The following is a 26,630-nucleotide window of genomic DNA, read 5'->3' as shown; positions in this document are numbered from 1 at the left end:
CTTCCTCTGCACAATCCTTCTTTGTTTAATTAAATGTTCTACACAGTTCTACTATTTAGCGATTATCTCTTATACAGTTGAAAGCACAATAATGCAACATAAACACTTCCACTTACTTTTAATAAAACAATGTATCAACAATAATGCTTCATATGACTTAAAATATTCACACTAACAACCGGATTTAATGCATTGACATACACAAGCAGGGAATTATATTACAATGATCGTATTATATTCGACAAATCGTTTCAATTGTTGAACCTTTCACTCAAAAATTTACTAGCTCGACGACTAGAAGGTGCACCCAAATTATGGTAATTTACCAGACTCTCACCAGAGGGACTCCAACCCAAACCTTATTAACGTTCACGTACAAAAAGCATACACGTATAATATGAATCTGTCTTTTAAAGTATTGTTTTCAATGGTACAATTGCATTTTACAAAACTGATATTTCACTAAAATTTACGCATCCAGATATTTTCCTCAGAATTAACACAGTTCTTTTAGAATAGTCAATAGCAGAGCTTTAATTAAATAGGTGTCTGCTTACCTTTTGTTTTCAGAGGGCCCTCTCTGTGTTAATCTGAGTTCCGTGTCTGAATAATGAAACTTCCAATTTCTTCTAATCTCCTCGAACGATCACATCGGACTTTGTTGCACTAACTATTTTCTGCAGTCCATGCACATTCTTTTATCGAAGAAGAGACATAAATTTATATTTCAAATCCTTTATTGGACAGATGCATATGATACAAACATCAGCTGCTGAGTTCATTCACACAGGAAAAAGTGCGCTCACACTCCAGCAGTTCTCAATATTTATCGTCGTCTCTCTTCAGTTCACACCCCCTCGTGTTATCTGACTCCATTGCCTCCTTCGGTGTTGTTTCCTCTTTGCAGGAAAGCTGACCTCCTCATTCCATCTGTGACTTATAGAACATGAAGAAAGACATATATGACCCCTGACCCTCTCAACTCTCAAGCATGCAGCTTGCTTATCACTCCTCTGCACGCAGACATAAGCCAGGGACGTTAGCTGACAGTTTCCTGTTGAACTAACATTCTTTTGCACAATATATTGCTTTCACAAACACCATGTCGCTTAAAAGATATATTTGCTACTTTGTATTTAAATGCCATATCTGATTATAATGCTCATAATAAACTGTGAATTAATGCAAAACATTTGTATAATTGTAAAAAATAAAACATCATTAATAATAATTCATAAATGATAGAAAATATCCCACAGTGCGCGCACACTACAGATCTCACAGCGCGTGACACATTGAGGTCGATAAACGAGCGATAATGATAACCTTTCTCTCGGGAGCAGTACTGGGCTGATCGTTCTGACAGCTTATTCACAGCTGGAGGGGCTGAGACCCACCTAAAAGGGTCTAGAACAGGGGTAGGCAACCTGCGGCTCTGGAGCCGCATGCGGCTCTTCAGCCTCCTTGTAATGGCTCCCGATGGCCGTGACAAAAAAACATAGAAGGTTTTTTTTTTTTTTTTTATTATCGTCATTATGTGCTCATTTTGTTGCACAATTCCTCTGGGGTTTTAGTTGATACCATCTAATAAAGTTTTTTTTTATAGTTTGTCACTTAAAATATATTTCACATCAACGTCAGCAGCCGTCTTTTAGAACTTTATAAACTCTGTAATTTTTTGCGGCTCCGGGGGGGGGAGTGGCTCACACAAAGTGGCTCTTTTGATAAAAAAGGTTGCCGACCCCTGGTCTAGAACCACCCCTGCCGCTATGGTCAAGACAAGACCATTAAAAACTCAATATCCCATGAACCTCTCGTGTACGTTCAACCCCGGAAGTAGATTGTTCTCTTAGCATGGCGCAAGTGAATACTTTGCGATAGTGATTGCTGTGTGATACTGACGAATTTGTAACAAAATGCATACTATAGTTATCTAATTTTCAGGGGCAAAGTTATCGTCTAAAAGACTAAGTAAGGTAAAATGCGTTTGGTGTTTTTGACTATTTTCTTGCCTAAAAGTTTGCTTTTGTAGCGTCAGTGCTAACCGGTAGGTTTTACGTCCATGAAAGTGAATTCCCTGCATGTTTATGGAATTTCAAATAATTTCTTATTCTTAAAAGTGTTTTTAAGGTGTTTATGTTATTTATCATTAACTAAATACGCTAATTTAGTACAGACAGGAAGCCTCTAACTAACCTTACAATGAGCCCAATTATGTACTAGAAATGAATTACATTATTTCTGTATGTAACGTTACACATTCCTAAAATTGATTTCAGCAAGTTATCTGCATCATGGGCATTGTACACCCCATCATTTCCCCCCGCCTTTTTTTTTTTTGAGTATTTACTCAAGTAGTAGGGTAGGAAATAGCAGTTGACTAAGCAGGTAATTAATTTTACTGTTTAAAATTTCATTACATTACCTCATTAAACTTGTCTAAAATTCGTGTGCTATAATATCTGTCTGAACTGTAACCTTTAAGCATGATAAATGAAGATCTGATACTGTGGTCCTGATGCTGAAGTCACTGATGTTTAAACAATTGTGGAACAATAACATTATATTAGCCTATATTATACACCGCATACCACTATATACTGCATTTCTTTAATGTACAAGTAGTAAGCATCTTAAGGAATAAGGCTATTATGCTAAATAATATAATGGCTGAACTAACAGTTTAGATTAGGAAAGTGTCTTTTGTTTCATCTTTGCTTCTTCTATTAAGGCAGGAAACCAAAAAATAAACATTTTAACAAATAGATGCCACTATATTTCTTCCTCTTTATTAATTAAAGTACTTTTTGTTTTGCATTACAAGCATAGAAATGCAAATGGTGCATTATTTAATTAAACATACACTAATTTGCAAACATCTGATGCACTTTTTTTTTTCTTTTTTTTTTTTTTTTTTTTTTTTTTTTTTTTTTTTTTTTTAGATTTTATCGTGATGGCATCAGGAGCGGGGGAACAAGCGCACGGGAGCGCGACCTCCCAGTTGTACACCAATGAGAACGACACAGCCTTTGACATGACCACCAGCGAGAAGGTAACACACTGGGACATCATTAAAGTAACCACGCTAGTCAGTGCTATTTTTTTGTTTGTTGCCAATGTGGCGTTTGAGAATTTGGTGTTCTCTCCATCAGGTGGTGGAACTGTTAAACCAGGCAGCCCTCATCTCTACAGAGGAAAAGCTTATTGTTCTCAAACAGGTATTGAAATCGCTTTCATATTGTTGTAAACATAAAAATCTGACGTTTAGTGTACCTGAATATGTAGGTCTCTGTATTATTATTTTTTTATTAGGTGCAGGAGTTGATTATTAACAAAGACCCTTCATTGCTTGATAATTTTCTGGATGTAAGTACCGTCCTCACCAGCTTGTGTAAGTAGATGAGCCGACACAGGATTAATATTCACAGTTTCTGCTTTTATCCATCCTCTACAGGAAATCATCGCGTTTCAGACTGACAAGTCAATTGAGGTGCGAAAGTTTGTCATTGGATTCATTGAGGAGGCATGGTGAGTGCTGGCTGGTCTTGCATATGGGTCACTCCATCCAAAGTGGTCCAAAATCTATAAAGTTGGGTGCAATCCCAAACTTTGTCACAACAGGATGCTGCCATAGTGGACTTATATCTCTAAACGTTTCACCTTCCCGTCAGGTACTTCTAGAAATAATAAATCTGAAAGTAAACATAAAAAATAAGGTTGTCAGATGTATCCTATTATTTATGTGGAATGAAATATCATTTGTTGTGTGCAGCAAATAGTAGTTTTGAATTGCAATACATAAAAATAAAAAAAATTTAAATAAATGAATATAAAAATGGTCAAGTAAACTCTTCTGGACCACTTGAGAGATAGGTTGACCCATACTGCATTTCATACAAAATTCTTTCCAATACTTTATATGCTCTTCATAACTAGTCCTTAAAGAGTTGACACTTGTTTATTCAGTAAAAGAGACAATGAGCTTCTGCTGAGGCTGATAGCCAACCTGAACATGCTGATGAGAGATGAGAGTGTGAATGTGGTGAAGAAGGCCATTCTGACGCTCACTCAGCTGTACAAAGTGGCTTTACAGGTATCAGTCGATTTCACTCAGTTTTTTTGGTTGGGCTGATATTTTTAAGTGTCTGACATGCTCTTTATTTGTTGTGTTAGTGGCTGGTGCGCACAAAGGGTGTCTCGGACATGCAGGAGGCATGCTGGGACATGGTGACCCAGATGAAAGAGGATGTTCTGGCATTACTAGACTCTGATAACGATGGAGTTCGCACTCACGCCATCAAATTCACAGAGTCTCTCATCATCACTCTGTCGCCACGGACACCTGACTCTGACACGCCCAAGAAACAGGAGGGAGACATCAGCCTGGACAAAATTCCCAAAGACCACACGTATATTCGATATGGTAGGAGCAGAATCACATTTTCAAATACGATTTAGTATTTCTTTTTCTTTGTTAGTGTTAAATAAGGCTGCAGTTAATCAAATACCAAATGTATTTAGTAAAAAATACTAGTAGTTGTTATTATTATTATTATTATTACTATTATTACTATTATTATTATTTAATTTTTTTAATAGTCATATTTGTAGTCAAACCGGGAATATTATTTTTTTTTCTTGCCCTGATCATTTTTTTGTACATTTTTCCCTCTAAAGCATACTACTCTATTGTCAAACACTTTAAAATGTTTTCATTCTTTATTTTTGCTTCTATTCCTTCTCTCCTCGTCTCCTTCTGTCCTTCTCTAAGACACGTTGTGTGACGAGGGAAAGTTGGCTCTGGAGCAGTTGTTAAAGTTTATGGTGCACCCCGCCATCACCAGCATTAATCTCACCACTGCACTGGGATCACTGGCCACACTGGCCAGACAGCGGCCCATGTTCATGTCTGAGGTGGTGCAGGCATACGAGACGCTGCATGGTGAGTTCCATCCACTGACATTGTTCTGAGTCAAACACAAATCTAGTACTTTTGTTTGTTCTTAATGTTTTATGTTGTGCTCCCCAGCTAACTTGCCGCCGACTCTGGCTAAGTCTCAAGTGAGCAGTGTGCGCAAGAACCTGAAGCTGCACTTGGTGTCTGTGCTGAAGCACCACAGCAGCGTGGACTTCCAGGGCCAGATTTCCACCCTGCTGCTGGACCTCGGCATGTCTCAGAGTGAGATCACCCGCTGCACGCCAGCCACCGTACAGCCCCGTAAGAGACTCCACCATGAGCCCTATGTTGAGGGCAAGAGGATCAAGATGGGTGAGTTGCTGGGTGAATCGTTGTTGTGGGTCAGTTGTTGGCACTGATTGATTGAAGAGGAATAATGCCTTGTTTGGGCCTGCAGAGGCCACTCTAGTGGAGGATGACGACGATAAAGAAGAACCAGCTCCAGTTGTCACCCCAAAACCATCCTCCTCCGCTGGCAACCAATCAGCCATCGATCTCACTGCTGAGTTCCTATTGCCTCTGCTGAACCCAGAGAATGTGGCCAACCTGGTGTGTACTATGCTGAAATAATAATAATGATATTAACAAGCATGCTTGTTAAAAACAGTTTGTCCTTTGTGGTACTTTTTGAAAACATCTAAAAACAGTAATCAGTTAAGTCTAAATATAAAAAGCAAGTATATATGCAAAAACGAATTAGTCCAAAAAATCTGTGTGATGAGTAGCATCTTGCTTTTTTACTGTAACTTGTATGCGTGTTAACTTAAGACATTTTTTTGTACCAATGCAGGTGCTCATCAGTATGGTTTACCTGCCTGAAGTGATGCCAGCCTCTTTCCAGGCCACCTACACACCTGTAGAGTCGGCCGGCACTGATGCTCAGATCAAGCATTTAGCCAGGCTGATGGCCACACAGATGACTGCGGCTGGACTGGGACCAGGTGAAGGGATCATCACTGTAAAGACTCTAAAGGGAGTTTTTGTAGCACAACATGTTCTGCATAATCTCTTCTCTGTGCTCCTGCGCAGGCCTAGAGCTGTGTAAGGCTCGAGATGAAGAGATGAAGGAGGAAGACAGTGGAGCAGGTGAGTCCAGCTCCAAAGACCCTCTCATCATCCGCAAACTGTCTGCTGTGTCCCTGGGTCAAGCCATCTCAGTGGTGGGGGCACAACCAGCGGCCTATAAGAGCCCCGTCACTGAAGAGGCACCTCAGATCAAGAAGCTTCCTGAGCCCATACTGCCCACCACACAGTCCAAGTAAGTTTAATGTGTGTGTGTGTATGTATTAGTGCTGTCAAACGATTAATATAAGAAAAAAGTTTTTGTTTTTGTTAACATTATATACAGTGTATATTTATGTATATATTAATACACACACATACAGCATGTTTAGAAAATATTTAAATATTCTTTTCCATTCTTAAATTTTATATTATATATAAACATATTTAATATGTACTTAGAAAACCTTTCTTAAATACATACATGCATGTGTTTTTATATTTATACATACATAATATAGTATACATGCATATGTTGCGTAAACAAACTTATTTTGGATGTGATTATTCATTTGACCGCACTAATATATATATATATATATATATATATATACAATTTATGTTTTTTTTTTTTTTTAACAATACAGATCATTGCAAACCAGCTTTACAGGAAATTACGTTTACATTTGTTTACATAAATTCTTGGCCAAACTGAAAAAAATTAAATGCGGCACTGAAGGCCGAATACCGAACACAGCATTTTTCTCATATTTGAAAGTTGTTTTTTTTTAGCATTAAAATAAATTAAATAGCCAAAATGTGCTTTGTATTTTTTGTATCTGCACACAAAATGTGCAGCGGAAAAGAGATGTTGTCTCTAGTTTGAATCATTCGGTTTGATTTATTGTTTCTTTTTGTTTTCCTCCCCATTAACCCTTATTCAGGGCTCCAGGTGCTAGTGGCAGAAAAAAAGTGTTTAAATTGGCCGACGTGGTGCAGCCGTTTTCAGAGGCTCAAATTGAGAAACTCACCAACATGGCCATCAAACGGATCCTCCAATCAGAAAAGGCCATTGCACAGAGCGGGATGTCCCATGTAAGTCTGCTTTAGGGTGCTTGCGACGGCAGCCTGTTCTGTTCTGCTAAATTCACAACTCTGTGTTTTAATCTTTTTTTTCAGGTCCGTGTGAAGCTGCTTGCACGGTTGGTGACCCAGTTTGAGGGTGGAAAGAAAAATGACTTGTTGCAATTTATTTTGGAGGATATGCGGGGCAGAAGTGAGCTGGCCTTTTCTCTGCTGTTTCACGAGTACAATGAATACCTGAGTCAAGAGCCCTCTGGTTCTCTGGACAGCTATGAGCACTGTCTGTTCACGCTGCTGTCCGGCCTGCAGGAGAAACCTGAGCAGAGGGATGGGTGAGAATCACCTCATAACACCACAAATGATTTACCAACATGATACAATCAGTTAATTTTTTTCGCTTGCTGATATACATTAGGAGATGTACCTGAATCGCTTTAACCTAAAATGCTTAAGTTGATGTTTCAATAATTTTAACATTTGCATGTTAATGGTCCTCTGATGTTGGTTAATGGCCAGCTTACAGGGCATTTAAATTTCCCAAATTAATTTCATATGAATTTGCCAGCTACATAGATTCGGTGTTTGATGTGAAATAAAACAAATGTGGCATCTGACATGTTAAAAATGTTTGCAATCACAGGCTTTTCACCAAGCTTGTGTTGGAGGCTCCGGTCATTACAGATTCAGCACTGGAGGTGATTCAACGCTACTGTGAGGACGAGGTCGGCCACACTACTACTAAACCTAACTTCCATTAAAAGTTTCTAATGCCAGCATTTATACAGTGTTTTCTTCTTGATATGCAGCATGTCATCATCTGCTCATACGTTTACATATAAAATGTTCTTGTAAGAAAATTGTAACGTTTCATATTTTCTTTTTAGTCACGCGTTTACCTGGGCATGTCCACATTAAAGGAGCTTATCCTCAAACGCCCCTCCAGACAGTACCAGTACCTCAATGTCCTTCTGAACCTCAGCTCTCATGAAAAAGAAAAGGTTAACCTCCAAAGCATCTGTCATTCATTGTTTGATTAATTGATATCATAGCCGTATAATAACAACCCCCACTGATGTTCAGGTGCGGTCCACTGCTCTCAGCTTCATCAAGCGGATGTATGAGAAGGAACATCTGAAGGACTGCATTGAGAAGTTCGCTCTCACCTACATGCAGTTTCTGGTCCACCCAAACCCACCTTCTCTTCTGTTTGGAGCAGGAGAGGACACAGGTTGAAAGGCTTATCCTAGTCTTCAGATCTATTCCTGTTTTGTTTTTGTTTGTTTTTTTGACTTTGTTCCATGCTTCTGTGTCTTCAGAGGTGGCGGCTCCCTGGACAGAGGAGACGGTGCGGCAGTGCCTTTATCTCTATCTCTCTCTCCTTCCCCTCAACCATCGTCTGGTGCACGAGCTGGCTGCTGTCTACACCGAGGCCATCGCCGACATCAAACGCAGTGTGCTCAGAGTCATCGAACAGCCTGTAAGCATCTCCTCCACTAAAGCTTCTCATCCAAATTCTTTTGTAAATGTTTTTTTCTTTTATCTCTTAAACCTTTTATCCTGTTTTATTTATTTATTTTTGCATGCACATCATGTGTATTTAAATACCATGAGAACTGAACTGAACTAAATTGCATTATGTGGTTTTAGGAAAGAGGGCTTTCTTATTTCTTTCATTGGCTAAAAAGTTGTGTACACCCTTACAAGTCATTGTTTTTACTTTGTTACGAGTGCATGTTATGTACACTAGCATAAAACTGGCATCACGACTGACAGATGTGGACCAAAAGAAGAAGAAGAAAAATTAAAAAAATATATTTTGCAGATAAGAGGAATGGGAATGAGCTCTCCTGACCTGCTGCTGCTGGTGGAGAACTGTCCTAAAGGAGCAGAGACGCTGGTCACTCGCTGTCTGCACATACTCACTGACAAAGGTGTGTGTGAATTAGAGAAAGTGAATTTGTCTATATCCGTTTCTGTATAGTAAATGCTGGCCTTTGTGGATTGTTTTGCGTTCGCAGTGCCTCCATCTCCTGATCTGGTGGAGAGAGTGAGGGATCTTTATCATAAGCGAGTGCCTGATGTTCGTTTCCTCATCCCAGTTATCAATGGCCTGGAGAAGGTTTGTCTCTTGTTCTTTAAAAAAAATAAATACTTAAAATTCATTGCAATTAATCGCACCTAACGTTACAATTTTTGCAAACTCATTCACATTGAATCTACAAATGAACAGAACGAGGTGATCCAGGCTCTTCCTAAACTCATCAAACTCAATCCCATCGTGGTGAAGGAGGTGTTCAACAGACTGCTGGGCACTCAACACAGTAATACCTGCTTGTTCTTTTGTGCAAGATTAAAAAATAAACATGTGTGTATATACACAAATGTGGCTTATGTGTTATAGGTTTGATGAATGCTCCTTTAATTGTCTGTTCTGTAGGTGAGGGCAGTTCCTCCATGTCTCCGCTCACTCCTGGAGAGCTCCTCATCGCCTTACACAACATCGACTCCTCCAAGTGTGACATGAAGTCGATCATCAAAGGTACAAATAACATAGGTCTAGTTTTATTGTATGGTTAATTATTTAATTAAATACTTTAAAGTTCAAAATGAGCATAGCTCCAACTCTGCCTCTTTTGCTTTCTTTGTAATGTTTTTACACTCTCCTCCTCTGTAGCCACTAACCTGTGTTTTGGGGAGAAGAACGTGTACACCTCCGAGGTGCTGGCCGTGGTGATGCAGCAGCTTATGGAGCAAACCCCTCTCCCCATACTGCTGATGCGTACAGTCATCCAGTCCCTCACTATGTACCCCCGCCTGGCCGGTTTCGTCATGAACATCCTCGCCCGTCTCATCCTCAAACAGGTCAGTCTGAGGATGAGACGTTTGAGGATGAGACGTAACTCATTATGTTTCTCATCATGCTTATTGACTGATTGACTGTACAGGTGTGGAAGTATCCTAAAGTGTGGGAGGGCTTTGTAAAGTGCTGCCAGCGCACCAAACCCCAGTCCTACAACGTTCTCCTCCAGCTGCCTCCTCCACAACTGGCTAGTGTGTTTGAGCGCTGCCCGGAGATGAGGGAGCCGCTCCTGCAGCACGTTCACTCCTTCACCCCTCACCAAGTACGTATCACAAAGCTTGGTCATCTGTATATACTGTGTACACCTAAAACTATTTAAAAATTCTGTTCAAAGTAAATTAAATAAAATGTGAATATTAATGAAAATAAGATGTTAAAATATATTTGAAATATTAAAATGCCAATTTACTTGAAGTCAAATAGAAAAATAAAAAGACAGTAAAAAAATAAAAATGACAAAACGCATTATGACTAAAACTAAAGTGACATTGAATACTGAGAATAAAAATTAATTCAATTCAATACCGATTCATGAATATTAATATGTACTAATATAGTATTACAATATTTTGAATTGCATTTATAAATGTTAGTGTTAACAAAAACAAAATGTATAAAACTTTAAAAATGAAAACAACAATATAAGTTTTATAATATTATTTATAAATGTTATGGAAAACATGTATGTTGTTATTATTATTTTAGAGGATACATGAAACATGTACAGTAGGTTTTTCATTGTATCATAATGCAATTCCAAAACATGGATATAAATAGTAAGAAGTGGAAATATTTTTTTCTTTTCTAAAAGACTTCTAAAACCTGCTAATTAAATCTTTATTAAACCTGTGAAAACGTATTAAAATGTTCACTTCTGCATGGTTTTGATTTCATGCATGTTGTTTTGTTTCTGCAGCAAGCCCACATTCCAGCGTCTATAATGGCCGTTCTGGAGGCCAACAGCAGGAAGCCAGAACCAGAACCACAACCTGAACTTCATCATCCAGAAATAATAGAAGAGAGAGAGGTATGTTACTATGAAACTGAAGTAGCAACATATATTTTGTTCTGTTTTGTGATGTTTATCAAACAGTTTACCAAAAAGAGACAAAATGTGGTTTTATGACTCTACCCATGGGTTGTTGATTTGCATTTGGAGATATGAATGTCGCAGTTAAAAGTGAATGCAAGCTTAAATGTCAGTCCATCTCTACAAAATACAACAAACATCAGAAATTGGTTGCATGTACATTACTTTGGATAATATGACAATAAAATGTTATCTTATTCACTTATGCTCATTAAGGTACCGGTACCAAAGCATATACCAATGCCTGCACCAGTATCACAAGCAGAACCTCCAGCCCCGACTGCCATAGTGTTTGCTGAACCACCACCTCAACAACAACAACAACAACAACAACAACAACAACAGATCCCAGCCACGAGGGAAGAAGAAGAGCCCATGGAGCAGGGGGAGGCAGACCGAGCACCTCTGGAGGTCATGTCTGAACCCGCGCCGCAGGTAAAACATTATCGTCATCATTATTCAGGGCACCCATGAGTGAACAGCACTGGCTGACTAATGACTTTAACCTTCAGCAGATGGAGGTGTCTGAGGAGGCTTCACAGTCCAACTCCGTTTCAGAGAAGACGGAGGAGCCCATGGAGGAGTCCGCTGCCGTGCCTGTGGATGAGCCTGACCAACCCAAAGAAGAGGCTGAGGATGTTCTTCCAGAGGCAGAAGAAAGCAGCGTGGACTGATGCCATGTGAAATAAGACTGAATGCTGGAAGTACTGACTCTGAGAAGAGGTTCTATATTGCTTTGTTCAGTGTACTGTGTATCTGTAAGTTAGAAGTAAAAATAAATATTTTGGTTAATTTCTTTAGAGGCCAAGAGTTGATTGTGTATGTGCCACCGTGTTTTCATTTCTAGAATAAAATGAAATCTCCAACCTGTAAAAATGAGGAATAAATTATTGGTCTCTACTTCAGTTTCTCGCTGTTGTTAGTTTTGACAGCATTCGGCAGGGGTGTAAAATACATGACTAATTTTACTGGATTATTTGAAGGGTATTTGTACTTTAAGTACAATTTAAATTACTTCTGTAGCTAAAACGGTACTCTTTACTCCCTAGTTTTATTTTAAATGGAAAACAATTATTATTATTCATTATTTTTGTCTGTTCTGATGTAGCCATTAGCTGTTGGTAATATATTAGCTGCATGCATAAGACAAGAGTGCATATAAATATATAATTACACTTACATATGAAATGTTTAATAGCCATGAATACTTTACAAATTATACAACTAAAAGAATAATTGTTCTAGACAGGGATTAAGTAGACAACGCTTAAAAAAAACCTCATTATTTCTTATATTCTGGAATATATTTCAGGCCTCTGCATCAGTACTATTCGGCCCATCAGAATAAAAACGCTGCCAGGCAACAGGTTTGTTGTAGTTACACAGCAGAGTCCATAGCAACGGAAGTGAACTGCGGGAAATGCGCTGATGTGTGTGCTAAGCCGGTCTGATGATTTGCCGTAAGAATAAAGGTTGAAAAAAAATCTACAAATTTAATAATTCGCCGACGGTTTGTAAGTTTAACTAAAATGGAGATGACAGAGGAAGCGTTGAACAATGAGAGGCTGCAGGCTGCGGCGCGTTTTAAAGCTTTCCTGATGAAGAACAGCACCAAAACAAACCTCAACCTGTAAGTACATTATCACATTAGCTTCATAAAGTATTCTAGACCTAGTGTAAATTAAGTTATTATCAAGGTATTATTAAAGCAAGTGAGTTATGATACATGTCACAACGGGATCATGCGGTTTATTAACGCTTGAGAAACCTTGTGACAACATGCCCCACGTTTAATTACTTTTGCAGTTAATGCATTAACTATAGCTTCGTTCTTTTGACGCTTGCCTTTGCCCAGTCTGCTTTTATTAAGTTCGCTGTAGTTTATAAAAGAAAAAATATAGGGTTATTGCTTAACTTTGGAGGAAAAAATGATCAAAACGTTTCCTAAATCGGTTGCAAGCATTGCGACAATGTTGTATCAGGACTCCATCCATCCAATAGCAGGAATGGTCACGGCTGAAATGCACTGACTTCTGATGTACTCGCACCTCTTCGTCCAGCTATGACCACCTCGTGGGACTCTTAACCAAAGTTATGGATGAGCGTCCAGAGAACGCAGTCGATGTGATAGAGGACATGAGTCGCGAGCTGAAAGGAAGTATCCTCCAGGAGAAGCAGGACACCTTGCGTGACAGTCCGTCGTCCTCCGCGGCTCTGTCACTGGCCGAGCAACAGAAAGCGCTCTTTACTCGCGCGGCCGGAGATGAGGGCGATCACGAGGAAGATTTGGTAAGCGAGATGATAAGAGATGTTACTCCTGCTCCTGGGGCTCCGTGTAATGCGTGTTTTTTTCTTCTCAACTTCTAAAAGCTAACAAACCTTTGTGTGTTTGTGTGTGTGTGTGTGTGTGTGTGTGTGTGTGTGTGTGTGTGTGTGTGTGTGTGAGAAATACTTGAAGGGGTATCTCTTTTGGAGATTCATTCAAAAATAAAAAGTCTTTTATAATTTTACTGACTCTCATATTATTATGTATCTTTAAGACTGATCATTCTTTAAAACACAAATTAAGATACTTTAATGAAACTCTAGAGATTTCTGTCCCTCCGTCCAGGTGACCAAACCTTAGAAGATCCAAAAAGGCCAAAAGTCATAAATGAACCCATATGAACTGAGCACTTTAATCCAACTTTACATGATGAATTGATTTCATTCAGGTTTTTATGCATTTATAAACAAACCTGCATAGAGTGGAACACATGGTAAACGTTGAAACTTTGAGCTTCTGTGTTTACCATATGTAACATGCTCTATGTAGGCGTGTTAATCATTGTTTCTTCCTAAATTGAGCAATTTAATCGAGCAATTACTTACAAAACTAAGATTAAAGCGCTCAGTTCATATGAATTCAATATATGACACCTTATGTTAGATCTTATAAGTTTTGGTTACTATGGAGGTTCAATGGAGAGGCGGAGAGCACTCAAGTTTCATTAAAAATATTGTAAGGTCTTACGTTTTTAAAGAGTGACAAAAGTCTAAAGGGTTCGGAGCAACATGAGGGTGAGTAAAAGACTATCTCTTTAAGATTGAGATACAATTAGATGTAGACGGCCAGTGTTGTGGTAGCTCCTATGAGAAGTACACTGTAATGCAGTATGATTTCCAGGTGGAGACTCCTTTACCGAATGTTGCAGAACTGGCGTTCTTCTTTGAGCAAGCTGGTGTGGGTCTGGGGAGAGAGGAGATGCAGAGAGTCTTTCTGGCTTTGAAGCAGCTGGTGGACTCACAGTGTCTCCTGCGCTGTCGATTCTGGGGCAAGATCCTCGGCACGCAGGGCAACTACCTGGTGGCTGAAGGGGAATTCAGAGAAGGAGAAGGAGACGAGGAGGAAGGGACAGAACAGACACATGAGGATGAGGAGAGGGAGGAAGAGACACAGGAGGACAAGGATGAAACAGAGCTCGTGGAAGCTGTAGGTCACAAAATAGCAACTGAAGAACAAATCTGCTATAAGTATCTTACTTTTCGGAGAATAGGTCTGTTTGCAGTCACATTTACATTTGCAACATAGAATTCTGCTCAGTAGGAATCTGTTAGATCTGAGTTTGGATGTAAACTTTTTTGTTATGTGAAACTCCCTACTACATAGATTCTGAAATCGATTTTGAAATGACTGTATTTCGTCCACAATATGTTTCCCAACAAGAGTAAATGTGACTGCATTTTAGAAAAAAAAATATGAATAGAGATTAAAAACTTCGCAAAACTGATCGCACTTTACTTGCAGGCTGATCCTCCCCCCAAATCGACGTACAAGCCACCTCCACCAGTGCCAAAGGAAGAAAATCACACCGGTGTCAACAAATACACTTATTTTGTGTGTCAAGAGGCCGGCATGCCGTGGGTCAGACTGCCGATAGTCACCCCTGCTCAGATTACAGTGGCTCGACAGATCCGCAAGTTCTTCACAGGCAGGCTCGATGCTCCTGTTGTAAGTTTTCCTCCCTTTCCTGGCAATGAGACCAACTACCTGCGTGCCCAGATCGCACGGATCTCAGCGGGCACACATGTCAGCCCTCTGGGATTCTACCAGTTTGGGGAGGATGAAGGTGAGGATGATGGACTGCGAGACAGCTATGAGGAGAATCCTAACTTTGAGGGCATCCATGTAAATGAGATGGCTGAGTCTCTGAATCTATGGGTCCATCATGTACAGCATATACTTACACAGGTAAGAAACAGACGGCCTGCTGGGAACGAATCTGCTTTAAAATGTCTGTGTGGATCTACATCTGCTGTGCATACAAAAATGAAAAAAGGTCTGCCACTATTTGTCAATTATGCATTAGTTCTCATGCCATTCCAAAATTGTCTGACTTTCTATCTTCTTTGAAACACAAAATAAGATGTTTTAAAAAATGTTGGTATCCCAACAGGTATTTTTTTGTCATGTAATGAAAATCAGTGGTGACAAAAACTGTTTAGTTGCCAACATTCCTAAAATATATCAAGAAAAGTCATACTGTTATGTATGACTTTTCATTTTTGGGTTAACCATACCTTAAGATTATCTAGTGGCATATTAAAGCAAAAAATATGAGTAACCATATTTTTGGGATGAAAAACTGCACATGTGTGAAATCAGCTGAATATGTGTTAGGGCCGCTGTGTGTGGGTAAACGTGACTAAGAAGTCTGTGGATGATGTGGATGAAGATGCCGAGGAGGAAGAGAGGGAGGAGGAACCTGATGAGCCGGAGCCGGAAGTTGGGCCTCCTCTCCTGACACCTCTGTCTGAGGATGCAAGTCAGTCACACTGCATAACATTTACATTAAACACCTCCAGCACAGTTTAAATGTCGCACTCTAATGCAGAATACATCTGTCCACAGAGATTAATGACACACTACCTTGGAGCTCAATGATCTCCTCAAACCTCATTCCTCAGTTTTCCATCGCTGTGCTGCGCTCCAACCTCTGGCCTGGAGCTTATGCTTATGCCAGTGGCAGGTATGAAGCTTGCTTTTTAAAATGTCTATTCTACGTCAATTTCTATCAAGTCGAGCTTTTCTTTTGCTCCCTCTCAGGAAGTTTGGAAACATATACATTGGTTGGGGGATGAAATATATCGGAGAGGCATACACCCCAACAGTTCTTCCACCGCCCCAGAATGAGTACCCCAGTGGGCCTGAAATCACAGAGGCCCTAGACCCCAGTGTGGAAGAAGAACAGGCTTTAAAAGCTGCCCTGGAGGAGCAGACGGCAGCCCTGGATGAGACAGAGGATCTGGAAGATGAGGAGGAGGAGGATGATTAAAACAGATAAACCTCCTTCAGAAGGTGTGTTGATGGTCAGAAGCTTAAAGTTATGTATAGTTCCTTAAACAACCCATTTAGATTTAAAACACTGTCTGTTAGTATGTATGCTCACATCGTGGAAATATAAATACTCAACAAAAAAGGAGGGAATCAAATAATTTATTCGCTTTTTAAATCATTTTAACATAGGTTTTGATGAAATAATGCATGCTTCCACTGCTTGCCTCCAAATATTAGACTTTGTGTTACACCTCATTTTTTAGTTACATTAAGCTTATTCTGCCATGCTTTTTCCAAGCTTAAGGTCCTGCATTGATCCACGACTAGTCATGAGCACCCAAACATGTATGTAGATGAAACTGTCAATATGAAAAGCACTGAATTGCGAAACGTAATAACTCAAGTTAATTTTAGATAACAAACAGTATGACTTTTAATTATGAGCTTGTTGTAATGCATCAATAAATTAAACTTAATAAGAACTAAAACATTTTCATGCCAAGCTGGTTCCTCAGGTATTTAATGTTCTATACGTGATGAACAAATTGCACACTTAACCGGTCCACCCTTCAGACAGCGGGAGGAGGACTGATAAATCCTCACAGATCCCGCTTAATACAGGACCATCATGCAGATTCACTCTTCTTATTTTGGTACGAAAAACAAAACAGCAAGATGAAAATCACTGTTTTAAAATATGGTAAATTCAAATTTCATTTAAGATATAACTGAAAAAAATTACTTCTTGATTATTTCCTCCATAGAGAAAAACAAGAAAATAGCAATTAGTACTGTTTCAGCTGATTCAAGCTGATCATCTCATTAATAGAATTTTGCACAAATGGAGAATTATCTTCACTACACTATAAATACTACTAAGACATATTGACACATACGAGCATTGGGACTTGGTCAGTAACTAATGGAAATTAAATGATAATTTACAACAATTAATAAAATAATAAATAAAGCAATTACTGAAGCTGCACAAGCATGAATGCAAATGGTAACACATAAAATAATCAGATTTATGAGGAGTTGCATTGACTTCAAAGGAATGTTGTGGTCATAGCTTGTAGCATAAATTCTACCCAGTGTCAAACTAAAAGACTTCACAGTGTTCTTTGGGATAAAAGTTACATTTCTTTAGTAGGACTTAGGATGTGCGTAATGCACACGTGACCTTCATTTTCACATATATGAATAAATAATAGAGCTGGTAAGAAAGGAGAATGGGAGAATGGGAAATGAGCTTGGAATCATGACTTCACATTAGCGAAGGTCATTCTCTTCATCCTGAATGGTCTTCTTGATTCTTAGTAACATAGTGGTCTGCCACTGATCAAGCCGAGTGATGGAATCAAATTCCCTTACCTAATGAAATGAAAGAAACATAGAATTTAGGTGGAGCAAATCGTGAATGAACTACCACAGTAAAAATGTGTGCAGTGAATTAAGAAACAATATCCCGAGAGAACTTACTGCGTCAGCATATGCATCAATATTCTGCTCTTCGTGTGCATCAAGAAGTTTCTGTTGAGTGTGAAATTGTGATTGATTACTTTGAAAATCTCACAATCTGTTCAAGGACTCTGAATTATGGTTCAAAGATTTGGGGTTGGTAAGATTCTATGTAAAGTAATCAATACGTTTATTCAAACCTTAAAGACATGGATGCTGACCATGACCATACAATTCTTATTGCTAAATGTATTGTCAAGAAAGATTCCAACCTTAAGAAGTTTGCACTCTCTGGCATCTGAGAAGGCTGGATGCATTTCTTCATACTTCTGTACAGCCAGCTATCGAAGAGAACATGGGTTTAATAAAGAGAAAGCAAAAAGAAATGACATCTAGGACTTTGTAAATGTTTTCAGATTGGGAAGGGAGTAAATCAGTCACCTTGCAGTTGAGCATATCCACGCAGAAGTGACACAGAGCTGCTTTGAAGAAGTGGTCTTTAGCACCATACCTCAGCAAAGTAGTGTCCATGGAGTAAGTCCCAATCTGAGCAGACAACATGCCAATCGACATGAAGGATGAATCACACAAATGAATAAAGGAAGAAAAAGTAAGATCAAATCACACAGACCTGCTCAAATATTTCAATGGCTTTCTGGTACTGCTCCATCTGAGCTGCATAGGTTGCCACTTTAAGAAAACATTTGTTGGCTGCACTAAAGAGAGAGAGAGAGAGAGAGAGAGTTTAGCATTTAGTTAAATTCCATCATTTAACACAGCTTGTGTGCTCAAATCTAAATAGTTCTACAACACTTATGCTAGAGTACCTGGTGGACTCCTCCCCTTTGTAGTAATCTGCTGCCTGTTCATAATGAGCAATGGCCTGCGAATAAACAAACATAAGTATTCTGGGCGGAGATAATAGCAATGTAATATTGTTTTTCTTTCACTTTCTTTCAGAAGGGGCTTTCTATTTTGATCATTGTGATAACATCTGGATGCATGGAAAATAAGCACTACTTTTCAAATGTACTTTTTTACTAAACATTATTAAACACTCACAAATGAAAAAAAAAAAAAAAAGAAGTAAATGTTAATGTATTTTAAATTGTTTTTTATAAAGCTGAACGTTCAGCTGCCACCACTCCAGTCTTCACCGCCACATGGTCCTTTCACAAGAAATCAAAGTGTTCAAGAAACATGCTATTATTATCGATGTTAAGAAATATTAAATACACATAAACAGTAACTTAAGAGCGTCTTAAAAAATGTTTTGTAACATAAAAATCTTTGCTTTTAATTTTATATTTGAGTAGTGTTTAAAATAATCGAAGCCACAAATAGATCTCTTCCTGCTTACTTTATCTATATCCAGTAACTCAGATTCATAGATTTCGGCAATTGATATGTGGTGTTTCGCTGCAATGTTGAAACGTCCCTGTAAAAACAGATTTATGAGAAAAAAAAATCAGAAAAGTGTATTACCATAAAAAAAAGTAGAAAAAAAGTATTGTGCATTTTGTTAAATTGTATTTGAGTGTTAAAATAACACTTTTCTATAATTTTCCTTACCATGTCTGTGTAGATGTCAATGGCCTGACAGAAACAGTTTATGGCCTCTGTGTAGAAAAGTAGCATAATAGAATTCCTTCTTTTGTATTACAGAAACTTCATACAGAGAGTTTTTTTTTATTGCTCATAACGTAGAAGTAACAAAGTGAGTTGTACCTTGAGGATCGGACTTCTTGAACGCGTTGCCAGCATCAAGAAAGTTTACGGCGGCGTTGTGCTTGCTTTGCACCTGTAAATGCAGCTGTGCAGCTTTGCAGAAGGCATCTCCTGCAGCTTAAACAGAGGAAGAAGGCAGCCATAAAAATGACACGCGCTTAACAAACACACTCATATTACAAGGCAAGTGTTTCAGTGCGTCCTACCACTCCAGTTCTTTGCCATCTTGAACATGTTGGCAGCTCTCACGTACAAGTCACAGGCCTCCTCGACCTTGGAGGAACTCCTAGAACGAACAAAAGCAAAGGGGGTGGCTGGATCATTTGACTGAAACCGATAGGAGGCGCTATTAGCGGCGTTCGCCTCCACTCGCGCAACGTGCTTCCAGACCTGATATGGCCAACATGAAGCAAGAGGAGTCAGAAATCAGTGCGAAATCACAGGCCCGCTATTGCTCTGTAGCCTGGAAGTACTACATCAAAAATGAGAGCAATGCCACTGTTTACTGCAGGTTGTGTAAGACGAACTTTAAGTTCTCGTCAAATACGGCCAACATGATAAAACACCTCAGAGTAAAACATCGACTCAACATCCCCACTGTAACAAACGGCGGCGAGAGACTATGCACGGAAGAGCCCAACGAAGGCAGCATGGGTGAGTTTCAAAAGTGTTAAAGCAAGGCAAAGGGAGCGATATGTCCAGCGCGTTTTGCTTTCGAGTTGCGTCTGAATGAAGGCGAGAGGGAAGCGCTACATCCAGCACGCGCAACTCTTGTTTATTATTTACGTACGAGGCGATGCTACTCGGCTAACTGGCCGATTTCACTTTCGTGCGAGCTGGAAAAATAATCTCTGGTGGATTTGCGACAGCGCATTACAAATAACGTAACTACGAAAGTATTGTTTATCGATGACATTTGTCAATTCAACCTATATTTTAACATCGCTTGTTGCAAACGAGTTGCATTTGACACCTGGTATTTTTGTTAGATTGTGATGTTCGAGATTCGCACGTTAATTATTTCAGAGGCGCAGAAAACATCGTTAATGGATTTACCCAAAAAACGATCCGAATAACGAATGTGACGTTTTCATTTTCTTGTCTGCTTCAGCCATGATGGCCAGAGCCTCCTTTTCTTTTCCAGAATAATCCATTTTGTCGGATTAAATTTGAGCCAGGCTGTGGGGAATGATATCCAAGCAATATCCCATTCACATCCCCTGAAATGAAGTTATTTGTTTTATTGACACATCATGCGGAAATCGGAAGTAAATTCTCTACGACTTTGGGGGTCGTCACAAAAGAGTTGTTTTCGAAATAAGCGAACTGTGGTTTCCGCGTCATCACTTATTAGTAGTTGTCAGTTAAAAATTGCGCCTTTGCAATTATGTAACAATCCATATATCGTAAATACAAGAGCAGAGTCGAGCAGTGGTGGTATATAAACGCAATCGTTGTACATTTTTCGTTTTGCTTGACCTTGTAAAACTTACTGTGATTCCCTAGCGGCCACCGCGCCAAGCACATCCAGTGTGCAGGTCGCGAACGAGCGGAGGCTGTGCAGGAATTCTGAAATAAAATAAAAAAATAGATGTTATTAGTAGGGTTTTGTTCATTTTCCGACGAGAAAATAAATTAGTTATACGTGTTTATGTGTGCTAACACATGAGCTGGAAGCGGATGAAACCGTAATGGCCCTTATGCTCGCCCGGAAGAACATCCAGTGACGTTTGATGTAAATAATAGCGGAATTGTTTCATTAGTATCATGTTGCATGGTCATTGTTCTCTGGCTTAAAGCTGTTGTGCTGAGCAGGAGCGAGCTATACCTGACATGAAGTTTTATTATTTGTTCTAAGTTTAACTCACCCTCTAAAAATGATTTGATTGTTCCGCTGTGTGTCACGATATACTTTATTTTGCAGCATGTATAACCGTTTTCTGGTATTATTATGTAAACCGTTTTATCAAGAACGACTACTAATAATAACATAAAATACTACATGGATGTTATGTTCGTTGTTTTACAATAATTTGACAAACATTTTAATATAAATGGCAAATAAGCCAAAAGGTGCTTAACTTATGTCACGTTATAGAGTCAAAAATATCATATGATATCAAATATGTTTCATTTGGATGCATTTAGGTTATGTGGCAGTGTTTTGACATATCTGAGATAAAACAAATAGTGGACTAGTAGTTTAGGTATTTGAATTAAAAACTGAAAAGCTACAGCTGCAAAAGTATCTTAATTAAATATGAATATTGGACAAATATAAATACTTGAGAGGTTTTGTACAAGTATCACAAAATCAGGCCAAGCTTGTATATTATTATTATTGTAACTGTATATTATAGCTAGATATTTTTCTTTAATGGTTATCTCTGTAATACACACACACATAAATAATTATGAGAAATAATTTGTGCAGTGACTTAGGTGAGGTTAGACACTTCAAGACAAAATGTTAGGAAAGCTCTATGTGAGTGTGTCGCAGCATTAAAAAATGTTACAATGATAATGCTATTTCTTTAGATTTACAAAGACTGTGTACAGCACTGGGGTTTCTGTAGAATTGTCACATTATTTTCTTATTATTTCTATGAAAATGCACAAATTGCACAAAAACTCTTGAGATTCATCATTCATTTTTTCATTACAAAGTAAATTTAATTCAGCGTGCTAGTTGCATAATTACATAAGTTCCTGTGTAATCATGTTGTACTTAAATGACATACGCTCACATTTTTCAAAAATTTCTCTTTCACCACAGACATGGATCTCCCACCTCAAAGGCATCCTGGAAGTCACAGCGGTCAAATTCTTCGTCGAAGAATGCAGCGTTTTTTGCCGTTTTCTGATCGCCGCACGTCAAAAGTGTGGAATCACTACACGCAGTTAAGTCTGCATCGTGTTGAGTGCAACCACTGTAAGAGACAGCTTTCCTTTCACAACAGCACTACTTCCATGAGAGAACACTTAGGACGCAAACACAGCATTCGGGAAGGAGCAGTTCCCCCTCACAACAAAGCAGGCATCCCCACTCCTGCAGCGTTGCATTCTCACCTTCAGACCTCTTTACATGGTAACAGATGTACCACCGCAGGCAATGCTCCATTCCAACCAGTGCTACCTGTTACGGTCAAAGAGGAGCAGGAAGAAATACTGCCAGCTGAGATGGCGGAGACCAAACCTGCTCGGACATCATATGGCGCAGATTTTGCAGCAGGAAGCGGTGCTTCAAGTTCAAATGCCATTGTGCACCAAGAAACAGATTTGGGCTGCCTAATGTATAATTTCCCTGCAGGGGAGATGAACAGCGCTGCTGGAGGCAGCAACATCCGCAGTGGAACAAAGGCCTGCAGCAACAAGCGAGCAGAGGTGTTGACCGATCTTATTCTGGAAATGGTCTTTAAAGACCTTCAGCCATTGTCTGTGGTGGAAGAAAGGGGGTTCAAGCTCTTACTGAGTTGCCTAGAGCCTAACTACCCTGTGCCTTCTCCATCTCTGCTTGGCAGTCTACTTTGGCATCGCTACCACATCCTCAAGCAATGCCTTCAGCAGCATCTACAGACAAGTCTAGCTTCTCACTGTCTGACCCTCTGCACCGAATACTGGCGGTCCGTAGATGGGTGTGGGGTTGACGGGGACGGTCAGTACTACCTTACTGTCAGCGCACACTTTGTCGACTCTCATTGGCGCCTGGCTCGCTGTGTGCTCGAGACCCGGCCGATAGCAGAATTCAAAGGAAACCCTTCTGAGAAAGGGCAGGTGAGCTTTGCGGACACCTTGAGGGCAGTCCTCAACGAGTTTCAGCTTCCAGAGAACTTCATTTTCTGTGTCGTGCATGACACCCCCAGTGGATCTGAGTCCAGGGGGCAGGAGAATATGGCCATTGATCAGGAATATCAGCAAGAATTTGCTGGAACCAGCCATCCTCCTCCGGGTAATCTTCCAGAGGGATGGGCACCACTGCTTTGTGCTGGACAAGCCCTAAAACTATGTGTCCAGGAAGGACTTTGTGTGGAGACTGTCAGACAAGCTCTAGCAGATGCCCGCGCCATCGTCCTACATTTCCAGCATGATGTGAATGCTTCTACTGCACTGAGCCAGAAAGCAGAGGCTGTTAATAAAGAGTCTGCATGCCTGGTCTTGAACGACCCAGGGCGCTGGACCACTGCCATTGACATGTGTGAGAGTCTGCTGGAGCTTAAGTGGGTAATAAGCTCTGTCCTAGAGGAGCAAAAAGTAGCAACAAATCTGGCAGATCACCAGTGGCGTCTTATACAGGAACTGGTTCCCGTGCTCAAAACGGTTCGCATTGCAGCATCATTTTTGAGCGAGGACATTAATGGGCCCATTTCAGCCCTAATGCCATGCTTGCAAGGAGTGTCTCGGCTCCTGGGACAGAAAATTACAGAGTGCACCTGTCCAGTGGTAAGGGGAGTTATGGAGAGAATTCGTGCTGGTATGGACAAGCGCTGGAGTCTGAGTGATGAAGATGCTCTTTTGGACTGCCCTGCCGTCTTGTCCTCGTTTCTGGATCCTCGTTTTAAAGAGTTGCGGTTCCTCAGCCCACATGCCCGCAGCAAGTTGCATGACAGAGTGAAAGAGCTGCTATCTGTTCAGGCTTTTACAAGTAATGAAGGAATGAATGGTGAGAGGAGACAAAGCATGGAAATGGAAGAGCCTGTGGATGAACGTGGAGAACCCGCAGATTTTGGATTGGATGATTCCTTTCCGGTTCCTGCAATGGCTTCTTTAGATTCTCCAGAATCAGTTGGATCAGCGGAGGAAGGTGACAGCATAGAGCTGCAGCCGAGCGAGCCCTCTGTTGCCATCTCATCTCCAGAACAGGTCGCTGAAAACGCGCATGAGGTTGGATCATCCTTCAAGAATGCCAGTGACCGTAAAAGACGTTCTAGCGGGACCAGTATGACCTCGCCGCTGAGAGGAGATTTGCAGCTCACGCCTCGTATACGGATGAGTCCTCTCCCGCAAAGCATGTACGATATTCTTCTAGGTGAGGATCCTACCGAGCGTATGCCGGAGATTCACCAGCAGTTGGAGAATTACATAGCAGAGCCACTTTGCCGGCGGAGCCTCTCGCCCCTGCAATGGTGGCGCAACAAAGAGCATCGCTTTCCTGCTGTGGCCAGACTGGCACAGAAATACTTGTCCATACCTGCAACTTCTGTGTCTGCCACTCGGGCCTTTGCCCCAAGGGAGTCCCCAGTGACCCAAAGAAGGGCCACACTGGGGTCTAAACACCTTGACCACATTTTGTTTCTTCATCAAAACACTGACTATGTGGATCTGCTGAAAGGTGGCTCCTCTGCACGTGAAATTGAGCAGTGGAACAGTGTCAGCGGAAACCAAAGCAGAGAAAGTCTTTACCAGACTCTAGTGTCCTATGAAAGTAAGGTTCGTGTGTCTGAGGAAGAGTCATGATCACTGTTTATATACACATGTACAAAGTCATGTTAAAGGGACAGTTCACCCAAAAATATAAACTCTGTCATCATTTATCCTCAATTTACTCACCCTATAGAAAAATACTGTGGAAGTCAATGGGGACCACCATGGGGTTTTGTTAACCACATTATTCAAAATATATAGGGATGCACGATAATCATTGGCTGATATGCAATGCGCGTCTTGACAGTATAGCCAGATCTGTAATCAGGGGTAAATGCCTTTAAGTGTGTAATTTCACATTGAGATAAATTACATTTATTACGAAAATCCATGTTCATTATCCGGGTGGTTTTGCACAGCTTGTCAGTGAACAATAATAGTGCAGTAAATGCTGCTTAATGTTTTGCATTATATATCGGCCGATGATTATTGTGTATCCCTAAAAATATATTCTTTAATGTTTGACAGAATATTTTAGAAAGAATAAGAAAGAAATAATTTGTTGGTGACTATTTTAATTTTAGGGGGGGACTATCCCTTTTGACTTTTGACTTTTTTTTTTAATTAAAGGATGCCTTTGAACAGTTGTCACATCCAGCAATAAGCTCCTTTAGTTACCTAGTCATTTTAGACATAAAGGTTACGATAAATACAGTTATACTGTTATGTAAATAGCTTTTGAAATGACACATTCCTTTTACAAGGAATTTGTGACACTCATTTAATATAGTCTTTGGTCTCTAAGAGGTCTGAGTCGTCGTTTAGTCATTGTCTTGTGACTAATGTAGATACTGTTTTACTAAATTCTTCCTAAATCTGTTTTAGTACATTCTTAACTTGACGCCCATGCCACATTACACGGTTATGCAACATGAGCAATCATGCCGCCGCTCTGAATATCAGCACAGCAGTGATTTAATAATAGGAAATCACTGCTTTGCAGATAGCAGGCCAACTTAATCTCTGCATACTCTGCAAATCGAATTTGGCCAATCAATATCCAGGCCGGAAAGTAACTGTTGTATTGATTCATTCAGCGTATATTGTTAGTGTTACGATATTATTGTTACTTTACACAGTGTTGTAGGCATTATATGGAATGCACTGTCAACCTCATGCATGCATGCATTTCATTATCACTTCCTCCTTTATATTTATGGGAGCTATGTACATTCAACTGAGGTGTTAGTTATCTTTTTCATACGTGCAACAGTAGAAATTTACTATGTATTCTATCGGTAGCATGTTCAGATTAAAGTGGTCTATGAAATATCCTGAAGTCTGGGAATTACCAACGGAAAATTGTGTTTTTCAGTTCTCTTTTATTTTGTATGACACATTTAACAATACTAGTAAAACATTTATTCTATTAGAATAACAAAGGAATGCTTAGACAACTGAACACCTTTATAGTGATATCAAAGGTAGCAAACATGTTTTGCATTGACACTGTGTTATACATAAACTTTATCAGCCGTTTTAATGGCATAAGAATGTAAAACTGCAATTAAATGACAATTACAATGGAAAATCAGTAGAGCTGTGAAACTCTAGGTTTGTAATGATTGGCAAAGATTGGAACATTTTGAACCCAAACTGGTCAAACAGTCAAACAAACATTGAAAATAAAAAAACAAGAAACCTTTTTATGAAACCTTGTCATGTTAAATTTACCAGTCTGCTACATTTTAAAAACATCAAACCCTATTAA

The 26,630-nt window shown here is 39.7% G+C and overlaps 4 protein-coding genes across 9 annotated transcripts; 3 read left to right on the top strand and 1 right to left on the bottom strand.

Annotated features, from left to right (window-relative positions):
• Window positions 1-1,835: 1,835 nt before the first annotated feature.
• On the top strand, window positions 1,836-11,892 carry sympk (symplekin). Of its 4 annotated transcripts, XM_043240556.1 has the most exons (28): window positions 1,836-1,976; window positions 2,280-2,388; window positions 2,943-3,052; window positions 3,153-3,218; window positions 3,313-3,366; window positions 3,455-3,528; window positions 3,967-4,093; window positions 4,174-4,423; window positions 4,772-4,942; window positions 5,030-5,269; window positions 5,355-5,506; window positions 5,748-5,898; window positions 5,987-6,215; window positions 6,904-7,054; window positions 7,139-7,374; window positions 7,683-7,764; window positions 7,927-8,040; window positions 8,123-8,270; window positions 8,359-8,519; window positions 8,865-8,973; window positions 9,061-9,161; window positions 9,273-9,363; window positions 9,480-9,581; window positions 9,717-9,904; window positions 9,988-10,164; window positions 10,819-10,929; window positions 11,209-11,427; window positions 11,505-11,892. In XM_043240556.1, exons 3-28 carry the CDS (start codon window positions 2,954-2,956, stop codon window positions 11,664-11,666), a joined length of 3,765 nt encoding a protein of 1,254 aa, XP_043096491.1. In that variant the 5' UTR covers window positions 1,836-1,976; window positions 2,280-2,388; window positions 2,943-2,953; the 3' UTR covers window positions 11,667-11,892. The 4 variants fall into 4 exon arrangements, with proteins under 4 accessions (XP_043096491.1, XP_043096494.1, XP_043096490.1 ...); XM_043240559.1 differs by lacking the exon at window positions 2,280-2,388 and having other exon boundaries at window positions 11,508-11,892; XM_043240555.1 differs by lacking the exon at window positions 2,280-2,388.
• A 439-nt stretch (window positions 11,893-12,331) lies between these two features.
• On the top strand, window positions 12,332-16,307 carry rsph4a (radial spoke head component 4A). Of its 2 annotated transcripts, none has more exons than XM_043238738.1 (7): window positions 12,332-12,622; window positions 13,053-13,281; window positions 14,159-14,464; window positions 14,780-15,223; window positions 15,653-15,797; window positions 15,940-16,001; window positions 16,079-16,296. In XM_043238738.1, the coding sequence occupies exons 1-7, from the start codon at window positions 12,522-12,524 to the stop codon at window positions 16,163-16,165; spliced, it is 1,374 nt and encodes a 457-aa protein (XP_043094673.1). In that variant the 5' UTR covers window positions 12,332-12,521; the 3' UTR covers window positions 16,166-16,296. The 2 variants fall into 2 exon arrangements, with proteins under 2 accessions (XP_043094673.1, XP_043094672.1); XM_043238737.1 differs by having other exon boundaries at window positions 12,334-12,622; window positions 15,884-16,001; window positions 16,079-16,307.
• A 145-nt stretch (window positions 16,308-16,452) lies between these two features.
• napaa (N-ethylmaleimide-sensitive factor attachment protein, alpha a) lies at window positions 16,453-20,757 on the bottom strand. The gene is made up of 11 exons (XM_043238740.1): window positions 20,555-20,757; window positions 19,705-19,784; window positions 19,499-19,615; window positions 19,343-19,389; window positions 19,131-19,208; window positions 18,598-18,653; window positions 18,402-18,486; window positions 18,212-18,316; window positions 18,043-18,111; window positions 17,792-17,842; window positions 16,453-17,683 (listed from the first exon to the last, which is right to left on the bottom strand). Exons 1-11 carry the CDS (start codon window positions 20,650-20,652, stop codon window positions 17,582-17,584), a joined length of 888 nt encoding a protein of 295 aa, XP_043094675.1. The 5' UTR covers window positions 20,653-20,757; the 3' UTR covers window positions 16,453-17,581.
• si:dkeyp-117b8.4 (zinc finger BED domain-containing protein 4) lies at window positions 19,791-26,564 on the top strand. 2 transcript variants are annotated; one of them, XM_043238729.1, is made up of 2 exons: window positions 19,791-20,152; window positions 22,275-26,564. In XM_043238729.1, the coding sequence occupies exons 1-2, from the start codon at window positions 19,894-19,896 to the stop codon at window positions 24,950-24,952; spliced, it is 2,937 nt and encodes a 978-aa protein (XP_043094664.1). In that variant the 5' UTR covers window positions 19,791-19,893; the 3' UTR covers window positions 24,953-26,564. The 2 variants fall into 2 exon arrangements, with proteins under 2 accessions (XP_043094664.1, XP_043094665.1); XM_043238730.1 differs by lacking the exon at window positions 19,791-20,152 and adding an exon at window positions 20,993-21,233.
• Window positions 26,565-26,630: the final 66 nt, after the last annotated feature.

This window comes from Puntigrus tetrazona, chromosome 5 (assembly GCF_018831695.1).
Source record: "Puntigrus tetrazona isolate hp1 chromosome 5, ASM1883169v1, whole genome shotgun sequence".
In the NCBI taxonomy this organism is placed as follows: Eukaryota; Metazoa; Chordata; class Actinopteri; order Cypriniformes; family Cyprinidae; genus Puntigrus; species Puntigrus tetrazona.
The sequence above is the reverse complement of the archived record's forward strand: the minus strand, read 5'-3'. Positions and strand labels throughout refer to the sequence as shown.

Coding starts and splice junctions, on each gene's coding strand:
- sympk (XM_043240555.1), top strand. CDS start 2,954: ATGGCATCAGGAGCGGGGGAACAAGCGCACGGGAGCGCGACCTCCCAG. Junction 7,375..7,682: donor AAACCTGAGCAGAGGGATGG/GTGAGAATCACC, acceptor TTGCAATCACAG/GCTTTTCACCAAGCTTGTGT. Junction 10,930..11,208: donor AAATAATAGAAGAGAGAGAG/GTATGTTACTAT, acceptor ATGCTCATTAAG/GTACCGGTACCAAAGCATAT.
- rsph4a (XM_043238737.1), top strand. CDS start 12,522: ATGGAGATGACAGAGGAAGCGTTGAACAATGAGAGGCTGCAGGCTGCG. Junction 13,282..14,158: donor GCGATCACGAGGAAGATTTG/GTAAGCGAGATG, acceptor TATGATTTCCAG/GTGGAGACTCCTTTACCGAA. Junction 15,224..15,652: donor TACAGCATATACTTACACAG/GTAAGAAACAGA, acceptor AATATGTGTTAG/GGCCGCTGTGTGTGGGTAAA.
- si:dkeyp-117b8.4 (XM_043238729.1), top strand. CDS start 19,894: ATGGCCAACATGAAGCAAGAGGAGTCAGAAATCAGTGCGAAATCACAG. Junction 20,153..22,274: donor GCCCAACGAAGGCAGCATGG/GTGAGTTTCAAA, acceptor CTTTCACCACAG/ACATGGATCTCCCACCTCAA.
- napaa (XM_043238740.1), bottom strand. CDS start 20,652: ATGGATTATTCTGGAAAAGAAAAGGAGGCTCTGGCCATCATGGCTGAA. Junction 18,654..19,130: donor AGTTACTGGATATAGATAAA/GTAAGCAGGAAG, acceptor GTTTATTCGCAG/GCCATTGCTCATTATGAACA. Junction 17,843..18,042: donor GAGAGTGCAAACTTCTTAAG/GTTGGAATCTTT, acceptor CACACTCAACAG/AAACTTCTTGATGCACACGA.